A 17,026-nucleotide genomic window follows, 5' to 3' on the forward strand; every position below is an offset into this window, starting at 1 on the left:
TATCAAGAACTATACAAAATGAAGAGTGCCTCCCATTTACTTATTCCTTTCAAGTAACTTCATTGCTATCAATATGGCAAGGTTTTGCCATAGCGGTGGAATTAAAAGTTTTTCTTCTCATGCATTTATACTTTGCCTATTTTTAACATTTCTGTTTTTCCATTATATTCTTTTTCTGAAATTCTTGTTCATTATCCTTGTCATGCATGTTTCCCTAATCTTGTGAAAATTAAACACTTTTTCCTAAAGTATTTCTCTAGATATCCACACTTCTTCTTTGTTAGGAAAACAGAACTCTGGCTGTGTGAATATTTCCTGTTGAAGATTTTGTCTGTCATGATTATATTGCATTTATTAACTAAAGTTTTGAGGTTTCAAAAAAGATTTAATCCTAGTAAAATGTTTATCATACTCCTCAAAATAACTTTAATATTCTTTGTGCCTTCAGTTTTTTCATTACATTCTTTAGATAAGTGTTTTTTTGAAGTCACAAATAAGAACTTTTGGACGTTTATATAAATATTTTTCAGAAACTAATGGAACGAATTCAGAATCCTGAGTATTCAACAACTATGGATGTTGCACCTGTCATTTTAGCTGCTCATCGTAACAACTATGAAATTCTTACAATGCTATTAAAACAGGATGTATCGCTACCTAAGCCTCATGCGGTTGGCTGTGAATGTACATTGTGTTCTGCAAAAAACAAAAAGGACAGCCTCCGACATTCCAGGTCAGAAAATTAAGGTTTAAATTAAGATGTGTGATGCAGTATGGTATATGTTAATGAAGTTTTTGTTGTTGTTGTTCTTTATGTCTACTTTAAGAAATATGGTACTGCGATGACTAATGAAAGCCAAACTTCTAGCCCCTTTGCTTAATACAATGAGTTCTGCATTTTAAAGAAATATTTACTAAATGATGAATAATTAGGAAAAATTTTTGAATTAGGAATAAGGTTTATCTCATACTTCTGCTGGTCAGGGATGGGGTCACAGTTTACTTTTTAGAAGCAGAGTTTATTAATCTAAGAGTATTTCCAAGCACTGGAAGGGGTGTAGATACTACTTCCTCTTATTTATAAGAAAATAAAAACTGTTATCTATCTAACTAGGTATTCATCTGTTATGCCTCTTTTCCCCCCTCTCATTCAATACATGTCTTTTTCTCTTCCCATTCTCCCTACTCAAAAACATTAAGAACAACTGAGGAGTGAATGACCAAGAAAGTACACCTTCTTGGACAGGTCGATTTCTGGGCTCGACCTGAGAATCTCATTTTCAGCATAAACCTTTATGTATAATTATCTAGTAGTCAAATATAGTTGAAATAGTATCAACTATAGCATTTACTACAGAAAATGTGGTCTGGAAGTCCCAGGTCATCCGTTGACAGTGTTTTCTAGTTAAGGATTGTTGTACCATGTATATGAAATGAGCTTTAAAGCTGCAAACCATCCACCCTCTCTTCTTCTTCACCTTCAGAACAGATCTTTGGTGGATCAACAGATAGTCACAAAGCCATAAATTGGAAAAATCTCCTGGGAATCAATTTAATGTTTACTTGCAGAGATTGTGCTGGAAATTTTCTCTATTTTCAAGTCTATTTTACAATGAGATCTGTGTTTCTCTTTGATAAGATCTGGTTGATAGCTATGGCAATTTCACTTAACTTTTTAGTTTTAAAATGACTAGTCTGTGAGGAATTCCCTGGCAGTCCAGTGATTAGGACTCCATGCTTTCACTGCCGAGGGCAAAGGTTCAATCCCTGGTCAGGGAACTAAGATCCTGTAAGCCGTGCGGTGTGGCAAATAAAATAAAATATCTATAAAATGACAAGCAGAAATGATCTTTAAGGGTTCTTCTAGTATTAAAATCCTTTATTAATATTAAATATAAATATTTTTCAAATACGCTTATTAAATATATGTGTAGTTTAAGCAACGGGAGGGTGAAGGGTTGGGGCTGGAGAAAACACTTACCCTGTCTTGGTTTGAGGTACGGAAAAACCTTGTCTTGAAAGCCTTTAGAGGAGCTGTGGCTTGAGCTCAGTCTTTAAGTGTGGATAAGAATTAGAAGGTGAAAGGCATTTTACACAGTATGTGAGTGTGGTTTATTTAGGGAACTGCAGATGGTTTGGTATATTTGTTGAAGACTTTGAGGGAATTTGTTGTTGATGTTTGAGAAAACAGTTATAGCAAATGTCAAAGGGCTCTGACTGAAGTCATTTCCAGGAATTGCTAAGTAGACCTGCAGGAGAAAAGGAAGCTAACAAAATAAGTAAGAGAGATGGGTAAAGGTTTTAGTGAAGCTGAAGAGTTAGTATACTATCAATAAGAAAGAGAGGCAATCTGTATTTATAAGATATTGGGTTTTAAATTTCAGAGATGATGCGGTGCCAGGTGATGCAATCTTTCCATTTGCAGCAACATGAATAGACCTTGAGGGCATTATGCTAAGTGAAGTAAGTCAGATGGAGAAAGACAAATACCATATGATTTCACTCTTTTGTGGAATATAAAACAAACAAACAATCTGGGGGTTAGTTGGAGAATGCATTCAAAGTTGCAGCCATTTCTCAAGAGTTCCTTGTCTTTTTCTTTTTAGCAGACTTTCTGGTGCTTTGCATACATGCCTGATTTTTTAGTCAGCCAGGGATTTTGTGGAGACTTTATATGAATCCTTGTATATCTTTTCTCATTTCTAAGACCTCCCTATTAAATTTCTGGTTGTTCCACTGTTTGCCTCAAGTCAGACTGCAAGCTTGTTCTTGTAAAGCTGCAGGTTTTCCTTATTTGTCTCTACTAAGTCCAATCCTTTCAGCCGGCAGAGCTGTACGTTTTTGCCTCTCAATGAATTGATTTTTACCCCTTTAACGCAAAGGTACAGATTTACCAGCTTCAGCCTGGAAAACTGCAGTTCTCGTTGAGTGAACTGGAGGCAGAAGTGATGGAGGTAGCCTCAGGAGAGAAGGCCACAGGTTCTAGCCATTCCTGCCTGAGGCTCTGGCAGTTTTCCAGTAATTGATCCTCAATAGATAACTTCCAGGGACCAGAAACAGTTGATTTTTTTTAACTTTTTATTTTATATTGAATATAGCCAATTAACAATGTTATGATAGTTTCAGGTGCACATCAAAGGGACTCAGCCATACGTATGCATGTATCCATTCTCCCCCAAATTCCCTTCCCATCCAGGCTGCCACATAACATTGAGCAGAGTTCCCTGTGCTATACAGCAGGACCTTGTTGGTTATCTATTTTATTTTATTTATTTTTTAAAGGGTCTTGTTTTATTTATTTATTATTTATTTATATATTTATAATATTTATGTATTTGGCTGCGCCGGGTCTTAGTTGTGGCATGTGGGATCTAGTTCCCTGACCAGGAATCAAACCTGGGCCCCCTGCATTGGGAGTGTAGAGTCTTACCCACTGGACTACCAGGGAAGTCCCTGGTTATCCATTTTAAATATAGTAGTGTGTACCTGTTGATCCCAAACTCCCTGACTATTCCTTCCCTTCTTTCTTTCCGTAATGAAACAGTTGATTTTTAAAAAATAATTTTGTCCATTTTTATGCATATTTTTTGTGTAGTGAAATCACTGACCTCTTCGTATCTCACCATTACTTTTGATAGTGTTTTGAATACCAAAAATGAAAGATTTTGTGAAGTGAGTCAGCCACATTATTTTTCAGATTATGTCTAATTGCTTTCCGTACTGAGGCAGCGTAGATGGTTGCTGCCAGGGCTAGCAGTCACTCTTCCTGTGCATTTTGTCACTAATCCATATTTTGAGTCATAGCAATGTAGGTTAATACAAAAGTCATTTTCAGAAACAATCTGATAAAATTAATTACTATAAAAATTAATAACTGTAGACATGATGGAAACAGAAAGATAAGTTGGTTAATGATATCTGTTTTTCTCAAGTTTTTGGACAGTTTTGGTGTAGGCAGATACTTCTTTAGAAATCCTTACTTAAGATACAGATAATTGTACTTGTTAATTAAATAACTAGATCAGAACTGGATTTCATAAATACTGTTTTCTTAAAAATACATTATATAGAAAAAAATGTATTATATAGGTTCTATTTTTGTGTCTAAGTAAGACATGAGACCTATCAGGTAAATAAAGAATATTTCAATAAATTTGTTTCATAACAGTTTTTAATTTCCATATAGAAAAATTCCATTGCAAACAAAGTAAAAAGTAATCAACTAGGGAAAAATATTTAAAACATGTTTGATTAGACAGCGTGTTAATTTCTTTGCCATATAAAAAGATTTTACAAATTGGTGATTTTTTTAAAAAAATCACCAGAAAAACAGGCTAATGCAAATGAACAGGTAGTTTACAGAAGAAGTATAAATGAATAGTAAACATGAAAGGATAAACTTCTGAAGAAATTCAGAGTAATATAACTCTTAAAATTCCATTTTTTCATCTGTTAGGTGGCAACATACTAATGAAGATGTGGAGGAAAATGAGCTCTCCTTATTGTTAGTGCTTTGGAAACATCTACCAGAATTTAAAATACGCATGCCATTTTAGCCACCAGTTCTGAGTGTACAAAGGATATGTGAACTAAAGAATAATCATTGTTATATTATTTATGGAAGTGAAAACTTAAGTAACCTAAATTCCCATTAATGGAGATCGGATGGACTGCCATCAAATGGAAAACCATCCACTTTTAGGAAATAATGAGATGACTCTATATGTATTGACATAGAAATAGTTGTCCCTGTACACAGTATGTCTGATTATGTTTGTGTGTGAATAGAAAATATCAGGAAAGATTTTCACAATTCTCTGAACTATGACTATCTTTGAGGAGTAGAGTTGGTGGAAGGAGGAGAATTGGGAAGCATTATGTTTCTAAAGAGCTTGCTTTTTTAAAAAAACAAGCATATATTAGATTTGTATTTAAAAGAAAAAATATATCTACCAATTTTTAAATTAAGAATTATATATTTATAAATGAAAGAATTATAGCAAAATTTTTCTAATTGGTTCCTATTTTGATATTGAATATGAACATTAATTAGTTTATGGAAGGTAAAGGGACTACTTTTCTATTAGCTAAAGATTAGGCATAAATCAGTGATTTCATTCTTAAGATTTGAAATGTCTTTCAAAAATAACCTGGTTGAATGAGTCGTGTGTTATATATATGTAGCATATTAAACTTATCGCTGGGGAAGGAAAATTTAATAATCATCCGTATCATATTCAAAATGTATTAGTTATTAGCATATTTCATTTAAAATAGTAACTAGGTCCAGGATTAGAAGTTTTTTAATTAAATTGAATTGAAGGACAATTGAATCTAAGAAAAGAAATACTAAAACAATTTCTTTAAAAGCCGTAGATATAAAAATTTTTAATAACTATATGTCAAAATATTTATTTTTAAGTCTTCCTTTTTATGCAGGTTACCTTATAATAAGTGTATCATAGTTGTTTTATTTTCTTTTAATTTTATAATACTTTAATTTTAAATTTATGAAAATTGTAGGTTAACGATACTAATCATATGTATATAATAAATGTTTTACATTATGGAATCAAATTTTATCACAGGTTTCGTCTTGATATATATCGCTGCTTGGCCAGTCCAGCTCTAATAATGTTAACAGAAGAGGATCCAATTCTGAGAGCATTTGAACTTAGTGCTGATTTAAAAGAACTAAGCCTTGTGGAGGTGGAATTCAGGTGGGAATAAATAGAAATTGTAGATTATCTCTTTTTTTCCCAGAATATTTTCAGCCTGAGTTTTTTAATAGGCCAAATTAGCATTTATGTTTATTTACATTTGATCCAAAATGACCAGACCTTGCTGCCACGTACTTGGGATTTTCTTTTTCCCTCAGTGTAACAGACCCTGGTGCAACTTAGGTCACTCTTTCCCCATCTTCTCTCTTCCACTTTTCCACCACCCTTAAATCCCTACTTTGCTCACCATTGCCAGAGGCATTCTAGGGCAGTGTGAAGAGTAGTGGGGATGGGAGCCGTAAGCAAGAGCAAACTTATTTATAACCTCTCTGTCCTACCGCCCCTCATTCCCAGATTCTGTAATCACCCTTGGAGCCTGATCCTTCATAACTGTCAAAAGCATATAGAATGCTTTCTGTATGTCAGGTACGTTCCACACACCCAGACACTGTCCCTTTTCACTGTTTGGTGAGATTTTCTAGTAGCAGAAACATAACATGTAGACATAAAATTAATTAGATTAGACTGCAGTTAAATTCCCTAAGACGTAGGTAATATTTCATGTGTTAAAGAATTTCAACTACTTATTCTTAGATAGTTTTGGTTACATAGTAAATTCAAAGAATGGATGAGAAGATGTTAGCTGGTAAGGAAAAGTTTTTAATTCATTGAGTTATAATTTTATGCAGCCAGTTCATGGAAAGCCCCATTGAATAGAAAGATTAATCAATGGAAAATCTACCTATTTCCCCTTTCCCTTAAAAAAACTGAGTAAAAAATTATTTTCTGAAATCTGATCCCAATTGATTGATAATTATTTATTTGTAACTTTATTCTTAAGTTGTTACACTCAGGCGTAAGCTTAACGTAATATTTTAAAAAGAATTATCTACTAAAACTTCTTAGTTTCTCACAAGTGATTTAAGCTTGCCTTTAATAGGCAGGTAAGTCCCAAGTTGCAAGAAATAGTGATTCTGACAGAGAATTCTGTACCAGGCATGTTTTAGTATTTTTCTTTCCAACTTGAATTTTGTTCAAATGAACACTTTAAAAATGAAACATACTATTTTAATATCAGAAGTAGCATAAACATGTTGTAGACTATCATTGAAAAAGCTATCTGTTGTTTAGATAAATAAAAGGAAGCTTTATACAAAACATAGAGAATAAGGGCAAATAAGTTAAGTGAAGAACTGGTTGACAAACATTTTCAGAATTTCTAGGAATGTCAGTATATATAAGAAAACATTGTGGTCACTTAAGATTATCTGTGTGAACACAGAGAAGATAATTGTGCTACAGTTTCCCCAAAGCTGTGAAGAATTTATGCACCAGGAGGTTCCTTTGACTGTCAGCACAAAATGACTTCAGGTGTTGTGTAGCACTATTGGAATTAAAATGTTACTGAGTAAAAAATTTTCTAGTGAAAACAGCTTAATTAGAAGCTGAAAGTGACATTTTTAATAATAGACTGTTGCACTTTGCAGGAATGATTATGAGGAGCTAGCCCGGCAATGTAAAATGTTTGCTAAAGATTTGCTTGCACAAGCCCGGAATTCACGCGAATTAGAAGTTATCCTAAATCATACATCTAATGATGAGCCTCTTGACAAACGGGGATTACTAGAAGAAAGAATGAATTTAAGTCGTCTAAAACTTGCTATCAAATATAACCAAAAGGAGGTATGAGGTTTTCTGTGATATATTTAAATTATTTCCTCCACAGTAGTCTAGTGGTTCAGAGCAAAGGCTTTGGAGCAATACAACTAGGTTGAGATCCTAGTTCTGCTTCATAAAAACTGTATGCCCTTGGGAAAGTTATTGAATCTGTCTGAGCTTTAGTTTTAAAGATGTATATATTTAAAGAGTTTAGTATAATGAGTATTATTAGCATTAAGCAAGTATTCAATAAATGGTAGTTGCTATTATTTTTAACTTTTAAAATTAATAATGATAATATGGATGTTAATGTAATGTTTTTGCTGAATAGTAGCTGTGCAGGTAAGATCTTGTGTAGTAAATGCCTTCCTAATGAAGCTTCCATCTTGTGTTTTGTCTGTCATGGATTTGTATTATTGATCTGATCTGGTTATACATAGTCCTTTCCATAGTAATAGGGCCTTTCTGTTTAAAAATAAAGTACCAGATATTATGTTCCTTATTCTTATTTGCTAATTCATTGTGAAACCCAAAGGTGGAGAGACGTATGCTATGATAACTAAGTTGAATCTGGCTCTTCTGGCATCATCCCTTCCTATTAAGGGAAATACCTATTTCTCCTCCCCATACACACACATGCACATGATTCAGGAACTTGAAGAAGGAAGGTATGCATTTTTAATTTTATTTTTTGAGATAATTTGTTAGACATGGATATTTATATACATCAATAGATAATGATGTTCAGCAGGGGGTGTTGGTAAATGGTACTTTTAAGGTATTGCTTCTAAGACCCATTTTTCTTATTATTGACAGAGATGGGAATAAAACTTGCTTATCAAATTTATATTAATATAAAGATGGGGCTCAAAATAAATTATGGTAGAAGGCAAGATATAGGAATTTGGTGCCAGGGGCAGAGTTTTTTATTATCTTGGTTGATAGTTTGAGCCTCCCAATAGCTTTGTGACTCAGGAAATTGATGTGGGAATTTTAAGATGTTTACTTTAAGATTACCTAGATATTTTATTTCTTATCTAGATTTCTGGCTTCAAATCCTATACTTTTTCTAGTACTCCAACATTCTTGCTTAAGGTAGACCATTTGTAGGAAAAAAAATTAAGTAAAAGAATTTGGATCAGTGTAGCTATGAGATTATAAATCAACAACATACCTATATGGCTTAAAAAGGAGTTACAATGCTAACACATGTAAGTAGAAACAGAGAAAATAGGAACCCTGATGTACTCTTCCTCTAATATACATTTTGACTAGATCTTACGTTAATTCATTTACTTCTGTGTTCCTCAACCTAACATAGACATGAAATACTAGAAAATGATAAAGATATAACAATGTACAAAGCCAACTTAAGTGATTGGAAAAAGAACCTCAAAGAAAGGTGGAAAGAACCAAGATTATCCTGGTAAGGGAAGAAAACACAAAGAGGTAGTTTCCTAATGATATATATGTATATCCCTGAAGAACTCACAGAGGATAACCAAATGTTCCATTCTAAAGAAGATTAGTAAAAAGGAGTAAGAAGTAATGGTAACTTTTTAGTTGGAAGGAAGATACTCTGTAATTTTAAGAATGAATGAAAATGTAAATTAGTTTTTTAAACTAGATTTCTAAATATAATCAAAGGACAAGATAATATTTTCCCAAATAGTTGGTAGACTTTGTTCAGGTCATACATCCTGAATAACAAACTACTCTAATACTTACTGGCATAAAACAATATTTTGTAGTCATTGTGTAATAATTTCATGATCATTTTATTATGCACTTGGGTTCTGCAGGTCAAGAATTAGAAAAGGGCACAGCAAGGTTGTCTCTGCTTCACCGTGTCAAGGGTCTCAGCTGGAGATAGCTCAAATGACTGGGGGCTGCAATCATTCGGGAGGCTTCTTCACTCATATGTCTATGCCTGAACAGCAGCTGAGGACTCAAAACACAGAGCTCTGAGTAGGCTGAGTGCTCAGGTGGGTGGGTCCATAGGGGTGGGTCTCCTGAGAACTCAGGACTGGGGCCATGGAGGGGCATGGCCCTCATGGTGGGCTGGCTGCAAGGAGATGGTCTGAGAAGCCTCTGAGGGCTGAACCGGGTGCCTACATGTAGCCTGGGCTTCCTCATAACATGGTGGCTTCAGGGTGGTAGGACTTTTTACGTGCCAGCTTTTAGCTCCAAGAGCAAGTGTTTTTCAAATGAGGTGGAAGCTGAATGGCCTTTTAAGACCTACCTTCAGAAGTCACATAGCATCACTTCTTCTAGAATTCTACTGGTTAAAGCAATCATAAGCTTGTTGAGTTGAAGGGCAGGGAATGTTGGTAGCCCACCTGTTGATGAGAGGAGTATCAAAGAATTTGTGTCTGTGTTTTAAAACCACCGCAGACTTAAAACATCTCCAGTTGAAAATTTGTTCTTCCAATTACATATTTAACATTACTGTTAATTAAATCATTATTTTATAGAGGTATGGTAAGGGCAGCTCAGGCAAAGCCTGAGGTTGCTTTGATACTTGGCGGAAGAAAGAAACCACTAAGTTTAGGATGCTATTAAACTGGGTAGTTGGTGGGAAGAAAAGCTATTTTTCTCCCTGATATTTCCTCTTGGGGGACAAATTATGATTCCCCAACAACACTGGAATCGAATAAGAAGGATAAATAGTGAAGTAAGACTTAACTGCCAAAAATAGGTGTAGCGTGTTAGGAAATTTCTTGATAAGCACAATATACAACAACAAAACTCTGTCCATTTTTTTTTTCACCTACATTGTTGCATTATATAAATTATATTCTACCTTGGGATAAATCATTTTAAAACAGAAGATTGATCAGATAGTATTTAATATCCGAATGATGCTATGATCACTTGTGCTTTACTTTGGTGATTTCAAATTTGATTACGTTATTGTGTCCAGAGTTATCAGAATCCTTTACTTATACTTTACAACGTGAACATTATATTGGGAAAATATTGCTTCTGAATTTTGTAAACTAAGAAGCTTTGTAAACTTTGATAAATTAATTTCTATACTTGAACTAGAATTTTCCTCTTATTTGGGAATATTTGTCCTTTTCTTCTCACACAGAATTCCACTTTAAGAAGATTTAAGGTACCTTTAGTACATTTTAAGAAATTCTCAGTATTTCCGTGGAACATAAATATGTCTGATGTTTAGACTTTAATTGCTTTGCTCTCTTGACATGTTGGTTTCTTGTAACTGAAATCATTAATTTTTCTAGGCTGAAGTCTCTTTCTGTGGATTGTGCTTGTTAATTTTGAAATATCATAAACACTATTATGAGTCTTTATAAATTAAATGTTTCAAAATGGCTAAGTAGGCTAGTAATAGTCACTAATACTAATATAGTGCCTGTTGTGACCAGGCACTGTTCTAAGAGCTTTACATTTAATCCTCATAACAAGTGTGTGACTAGATGCTGTTATTATCCCCATTTTATAAATGGGGAATTTGAGGCTTAGAGAGGTTTAAAAACTTGCTCAAGGTCATTTAGTAAGTAAGTAGCAGAGCCTGGATTTGAATCTAGGCAATCTGGCTCCAGAGTCTATGCTCTTAACCTCTACACTCTTTTATTACGTGTAAGAAAGAAAAAAAACCTGTACTGTACAGAATTGATTTCAAGCTATTATTAAAACTTTGAATATCAATTAAATAATAGTACTATCAGATCTTATTTACAAGTTATATTTTACTTTTTTCATGTGTGTGCTTTGTTTCCAGTTTGTCTCCCAGTCCAACTGTCAGCAGTTTCTAAACACTGTTTGGTTTGGACAGATGTCAGGTTACCGACGTAAGCCTACCTGTAAGAAGATAATGACTGTTTTGACAGTTGGCATCTTTTGGCCAGTTTTGTCACTTTGTTATTTGATAGCTCCCAAATCTCAGTTTGGCAGAATTATTCACACACCTTTTATGAAATTTATTATTCACGGAGCGTCATATTTCACATTCCTGCTGTTACTAAACTTATACTCTCTTGTCTACAATGAGGATAAGAAAAACACAATGGGACCAGCCCTTGAAAGAATAGACTATCTTCTTATACTGTGGATTATTGGTAAGTATCAAGTTAGTTTAAAAGATTCTGCCTTTATTTAGCCCATTAATTCTCCCTTGCTTGGTGGTATTATAAACTGCATTCAACCTGTAATTTTATACTGTTTATACAGCAAGAATTTGAGGGACTTCCCTGGCGGTCCAGTAGTTAAGACTTCACTTCCAATGCAGGGGGTGAGGGTTTGATCCCTAGTCAGCGAGCTAAGATCCCACATGCATCATGGCCAAAAAAAAACAAAAGGTCAAAGTGAAGCAGTATTGTAACAAATTCAATAAAGACTTTAAAAATGGTCCACATCAAAAAAAAAACTTAAAAAAAAAGAATTTGAACACTTCCATGATCATTGAAGACTTAACTAACATTTTTTTTTAGAGACAAATGTTCTTGAACTTGGTGATGAGAAAGCAGATCTCCTACTTAATATCACTTAATTACATGGAAGTTAAAAATTCTTTCCCAGTTGCTAAAATTGTTCATGACTGTTAAAAAAGAAAAACAAAATTTGCTGATGAATTTTTTTTTGTTATAAGAATATGAACATTTTCTGAGGTATTTTGTAACACATTGTGTACTTGGTTGCATTTTAAGAGTTAACTATGTTGTTTTATTATGTCATTAGTTTTTAAGAACCTATGAACTTTTGTAGTTACACATTACCTTATCTCTATTATAGAACCATTACTTAAATTTGGATTTAAAGTATTCCCAGGTGACTCACTCTATAAATCAGTTCTTTGTAATGATAGCCAGATCTCTTTAGAAATGACAGTTTCTTTTAAAGACATTTTATTTTCTGAAAATTGTTTTTTTATAAGTATTATGCTGTATAATAAATATTATAATGTCCTTCTGCAGTTTTCACTGTGCTTGCCCTTTTTTGGGAGGGGTAAGGGGAGGTGGGGAGTTCAGGTATAATTACATTGTTTATTTATGGTCTTTTAATGACATCTCCTTTATTTCCCTCTGGATCTTCAACCTTGTTTTTAACCCCAGCATTTCCCAGCTTTTCTTTTTTTAACTATTTGCTATAGAGTAAAAGGAATGTTGAAATTTAGTCTTTTCTATGTTATGAAGCACAGATTAATTAATATAATCTTGACTGTTTCAGTTATTAAATAACTTAAGAAGAGTTAATGTAGTGTTCACTTTTAGTTCTTCAGATATAAAAAATAATTTGTGTATTTTGGAATTTTTGTTTTTATTCAGAAATTAGTTCAAGTAACGATTTTAAATGTTTTACTTTTAGCAGTATATAACTCTTGTTGCATTAATGTTTAAAATTAGGTAGATATAGTAAAAATAATACACATCTGAATTTTAGGTTAAAGAGAATTAAATAATTTCTTCTTGTTAATATTTTCCTATTTATGATATTTCCACTATCTTATCTAAAATTTAATATTTTAATTTAGGAAATAATTTGTACTTTATCGTATTTGGTTCCAAATTGCATTGTTGTAGATCTTTTCAATATAAATTTGTCTGTATTTTTATTTGAGTTGGTTTGGCTGAGAGGAATCTCTTAAGAAGCACTTTTCCCCTCTATTTATTTAAACTACTTCTGAAAGATTATTGTATATACCTTAGTCATAAAGAAAGGAAACTTTATATCATTTATCTATAACCTATCTATAAACAATATTAAACCTATTGTTTAGATAGTATTGAGAGTGAAAGAATGTTTTCTTTGTTTTGTAAAATTAAGATTCAGTTTCAGCAAGTCTGTATAAGAATTAAAGTTTATATTTCTTAGCAGTGGGTAAAAACTCATTGACGTCAAAGAGTCATACCGCTCCTTGGATAGCATAAATATTGCTGCTATCATTGAATTTCATAACAAATGGTAAAATTATGGCTACTCTTTTCTAATAGTGATGGCCCTGTTTCCAATAACGTTATTGAACACACACACGTTATTAATTTTATAAACATATTCTGTCTCAGTAGAAGAGTGCAGTGTGAATTAAGCCAGGAAAATTCCTGGAAGTGTTTTACCTTTCTCAGCACAGCTTCTGCTTTGAAACAGTTAGATCTGAATAAACCTTGCCAAGGATGTCTTCTGAACCTATTATGTCATTAGATTACTCTGACTTCCTTATATATAGATCTGAACTTGGTCTAAGGAAACATGTAGGAATCGTTTGCCTACTTGTTTAAAGAAACTTCTTGGTTCGATTTACTTTTTCATGCAATGAGCACAGTGACTTCTGACTCATGATGCCTGGCTTTTGTACATTTGTTTCCTTAGCCCTCCAGGGAAAAAAGTAGGGTTAAATTATAAAAAACAAGGTAGAAAAAAAGAAAACAATGTCTTGATGAATCCACAGAATATAAATGGTATCCCTTTACTTAATTTTTTACCATTGGAGTATAATAGAACAGCACTTACAGAAATGTATATTTTGAAATGTTGTATACCTACTTGGTCCAAGCACAGGCAGAAACAGATATGGCCCAACACTCATGGAGCTTATGGTCTAATTATTGTTAAAAACAAACAAAAAGTGAAACAAAATAACTTGAGAATCACACAGATAAAAAATTACAAATGAATTAAGTACTACTAAGTAAAGATCATGGAGCTAAGAGAGCAAGCATATTATAAGGGCATTTTACCTAGTCAGGGGGTTGGAAAGGCTATCTTGAAGAAGTGATAAATAAGCTAAGATTTAAAGGATAAATAGGAATCAACTTGGAGAACTGGGGGGCAAAAAGTATTCTAGGAGAACTGGGAGAAAAAAATATTCTAGGTTGATATAAAAATTACATTCAGAGCCCACGTGGCAAGAGGGAGCATGGCACAAAGAAGGGACTGAGTAAAGGCTGGAGCAAGGAGAACAAGGGAAGTGGAGTTCAAGATGAAACTGTAGAAACGGAGGTTGTACTAGACCATGGACAGCCTTGTCGGTCATATTAAGTAATTTTGACTTTATACTAAGAACAATGGAAAACCGTTGACATTTTTAAGTAGGTGAGTGACATGATCAGATTTTCCTTTTGAAAAGATCATCCTGGCTACAGTATAGAGAGTAGCTTGGGAAAAAGGGCTGTGAGAAGAGTAGATGGAGGGAGACCAATAAGGAGCCTGTTGCCGTAATCTAGATGAAAGCTGTTGGCACCTTGGATGTAGGATGGTTGTGACAGAAAAAGAAGGAAACAGATTCGAGAGATATTTACAAAGTAAAACCAATAAGACATGGAAATATACATACAGGAGGTGAGGGAGAAGGAAATTATTAAGCAACGTAAGTATCCTAGAAGAGTACTAGGTGTGGAGATTTGTGGGAGAGTAGATCCTGAGTGTGGTTTTGGATATGTTGAAGTTGAAAAGCCTTTGAGAAATTCAAAGGAGATGTCAACCAAACAATTGGATATGATAGTCTAGAGCTCAAGAGGAAGTTTAAGCTTGAGTTAGCTGTATGCAAATAATCTGCATATATGTTGTATATGAAACTGGGCGTAATGAGACACTTGAGAAAGTATAAAATGAGAAGAGAAGACCTAAGAGCAAGCCTTGAGGAATTCCCAAATGATGGGATTATGTTTTGCTAATATTACTAATTCTAAAAAACAACAAAAAAGGACCCCAAAATATAGTCCATTGATTATGTAGTGATTGCATTGCTTATAATAGTTTAAAATTACTTTTTTCTTCCAGTGCAGCTCAGAAATGTAAAATACATCAAGTGTATTAGCTTCATTTTGGTGTGGGGTATTGCACAGGAGCTGGGGAACTACCTGTCAGTGGTACTTAATATTTTTTCATATGCCTGCCTTTTTTGATCAACAACTTCTCCAATTCATCTTGTAATTTTTGTCAGGAGTTCCCTTTAGGTACAATATTACATTTTACAGAAATAAAACACTTATTTCTGTAGGCATCTTTCTTGGTTTAGTATTTTACTGTTACAGTGTTTTGGTTAGTAAAGTGTAAACTATTTGGTTTAACATTTTTGGATAGTTTTTATCTCTTCATTTTAAATAGAAGCTCATCCAAGTGGAATTTTTTAAAAGTGTTTTCCCTGTTAGATCTACAGATATTTTAAAATGTTTTTCTACATAAAATATGGGTACTGTATAGTTAATATGTTGTGAACAGCGTTTTTCAAGAATACTTCATGTGTTTCCCAGGGGACTTATTCTGTCTGCTGATAAGCCAGAGGAGGATTCTGATTGGCTTAACTTGATTTTCACCCATATTTAGGTTGTAGCACTCTGTTCTTTGGTCACTTTACATTCTCCTTAAAAATATCTTAATGGAGGAATGTATCATAAAGCTATCCTCGATTGTAGTATTGTTCTCTGGTACTCCTAGGAATATGTAACTATGGAGAAATTTCTGGCCAAAGAAGGGAAAGGGAGTTATTTGGTTTGGTTGGTTTTTATTTATGTGTATTTATTCATTGAGCAAACTTCTTGAGCACCCATTGTGTATCAGGCACTATTTAGGACATTTAGGGCATTGGTGGATAAAACAGAGGTTCTTACCTTTGAAGGGTTTACCCAAAATGGGAGGAAGATAGTCAGTTAATAATAGACATAATAAGTAAACTATATCCATTGTTTAAAAGTGATAAGTACTAAGGGAAAAGAAAGAGAAGCAGAGTTGGCGGATTGGGAGTGAGCGGCACGGGGTTTGCAGTTTTAAACAGGATGATCAGAATAGGTGGTAAGCAAAGTGAGGGAGTTAGCCAAATGGATGTCTGGGTAAGGAGCTTCCAGCCAGAGGGAAGAGCCAATGTAAAGGCCCTCAGGCAGGAGCTTGTGTGTTCAGAGAACAGCAAGGAAGCAAGGAGGCCAGCCATGGAAGGAGAGATTGATAGGCGAGAAGGTCAGGGAGAAGAGGTAATATAGGGCCTCGTAAACCATTGTAAGGAATTTGGTTTTGACTCTGAATAAAAGGAGACGTAAGGGAAGGTGCAGTGCCCACGTGGCAGTGGTGATCTCAGATTCTCATTAACATTCACATTTACTGGACACGATAGGCAGAAACCTGGCACCAGGTTTACTTAGCTTTGTAGGATATAAGGCAGGAAGTAGAGCACGTCAGCATGACAGCTTCAAATATATCTTTATTGGCAGTTCTTACAAAAGACCGGGGCTGCTTCCCAGCCCCATAGGGGACACACTTAGTTGTGTGGAAGGAGGCCACATTCATGGGTGTGAGCTACCCCAGCCAGAGAAGCCTGCTAGATATCTAGCAGGATTTCTTATAAATCTAGCAGGATATCTTATAAAGCCTCGGAGTGTACCTCCCACTACAGGCACACGTTAAGTTAAGAAAGACATCACACAGAGAAGCTGAGGCCTGTGTTTCTCAACATATTTTCATATAGTCCTGGTTGTGTATACTTTTAGGGTCTATGAGTCCCCTCATAGTCCTCCCAGTCCAGATGCAGTTTCCCAGTCAGTGGTTGTTTTTATAACAATGTTGAATACAACTGACCTTCCATATTTTTCTTAACATGGTACATTTCCAAGGAAACCACTTTAATAGACAATAACATGAGGTTTTGTTCCTATGGGGAAAGAGTTCTATCATGCAGTTAATTCTTTCTCCTC

The 17,026-nt window shown here is 34.2% G+C and overlaps 1 protein-coding gene across 3 annotated transcripts in view; it reads left to right on the forward strand.

The window, feature by feature from the left end:
- TRPC1 (transient receptor potential cation channel subfamily C member 1) overlaps positions 1-17,026 on the forward strand; it is a 61,718-nt gene that overhangs the window by 21,657 nt on the left and 23,035 nt on the right. For 2 of the 3 annotated variants that reach the window (XM_057739819.1, XM_057739820.1), the window contains 4 exons: positions 531-733; positions 5,589-5,720; positions 7,208-7,403; positions 11,128-11,464. In XM_057739819.1, the coding sequence (XP_057595802.1) occupies positions 531-733; positions 5,589-5,720; positions 7,208-7,403; positions 11,128-11,464 (868 nt within the window). Of the gene's footprint in view, positions 1-530; positions 734-5,588; positions 5,721-6,077; positions 6,147-7,207; positions 7,404-11,127; positions 11,465-17,026 lie in introns of those variants that run through there. The other variant, XM_057739821.1, reaches the window with a different exon arrangement.

The sequence above is a fragment of the Hippopotamus amphibius genome, chromosome 6 (genome assembly GCF_030028045.1).
Source record: "Hippopotamus amphibius kiboko isolate mHipAmp2 chromosome 6, mHipAmp2.hap2, whole genome shotgun sequence".
NCBI classification, from domain to species: Eukaryota; Metazoa; Chordata; class Mammalia; order Artiodactyla; family Hippopotamidae; genus Hippopotamus; species Hippopotamus amphibius.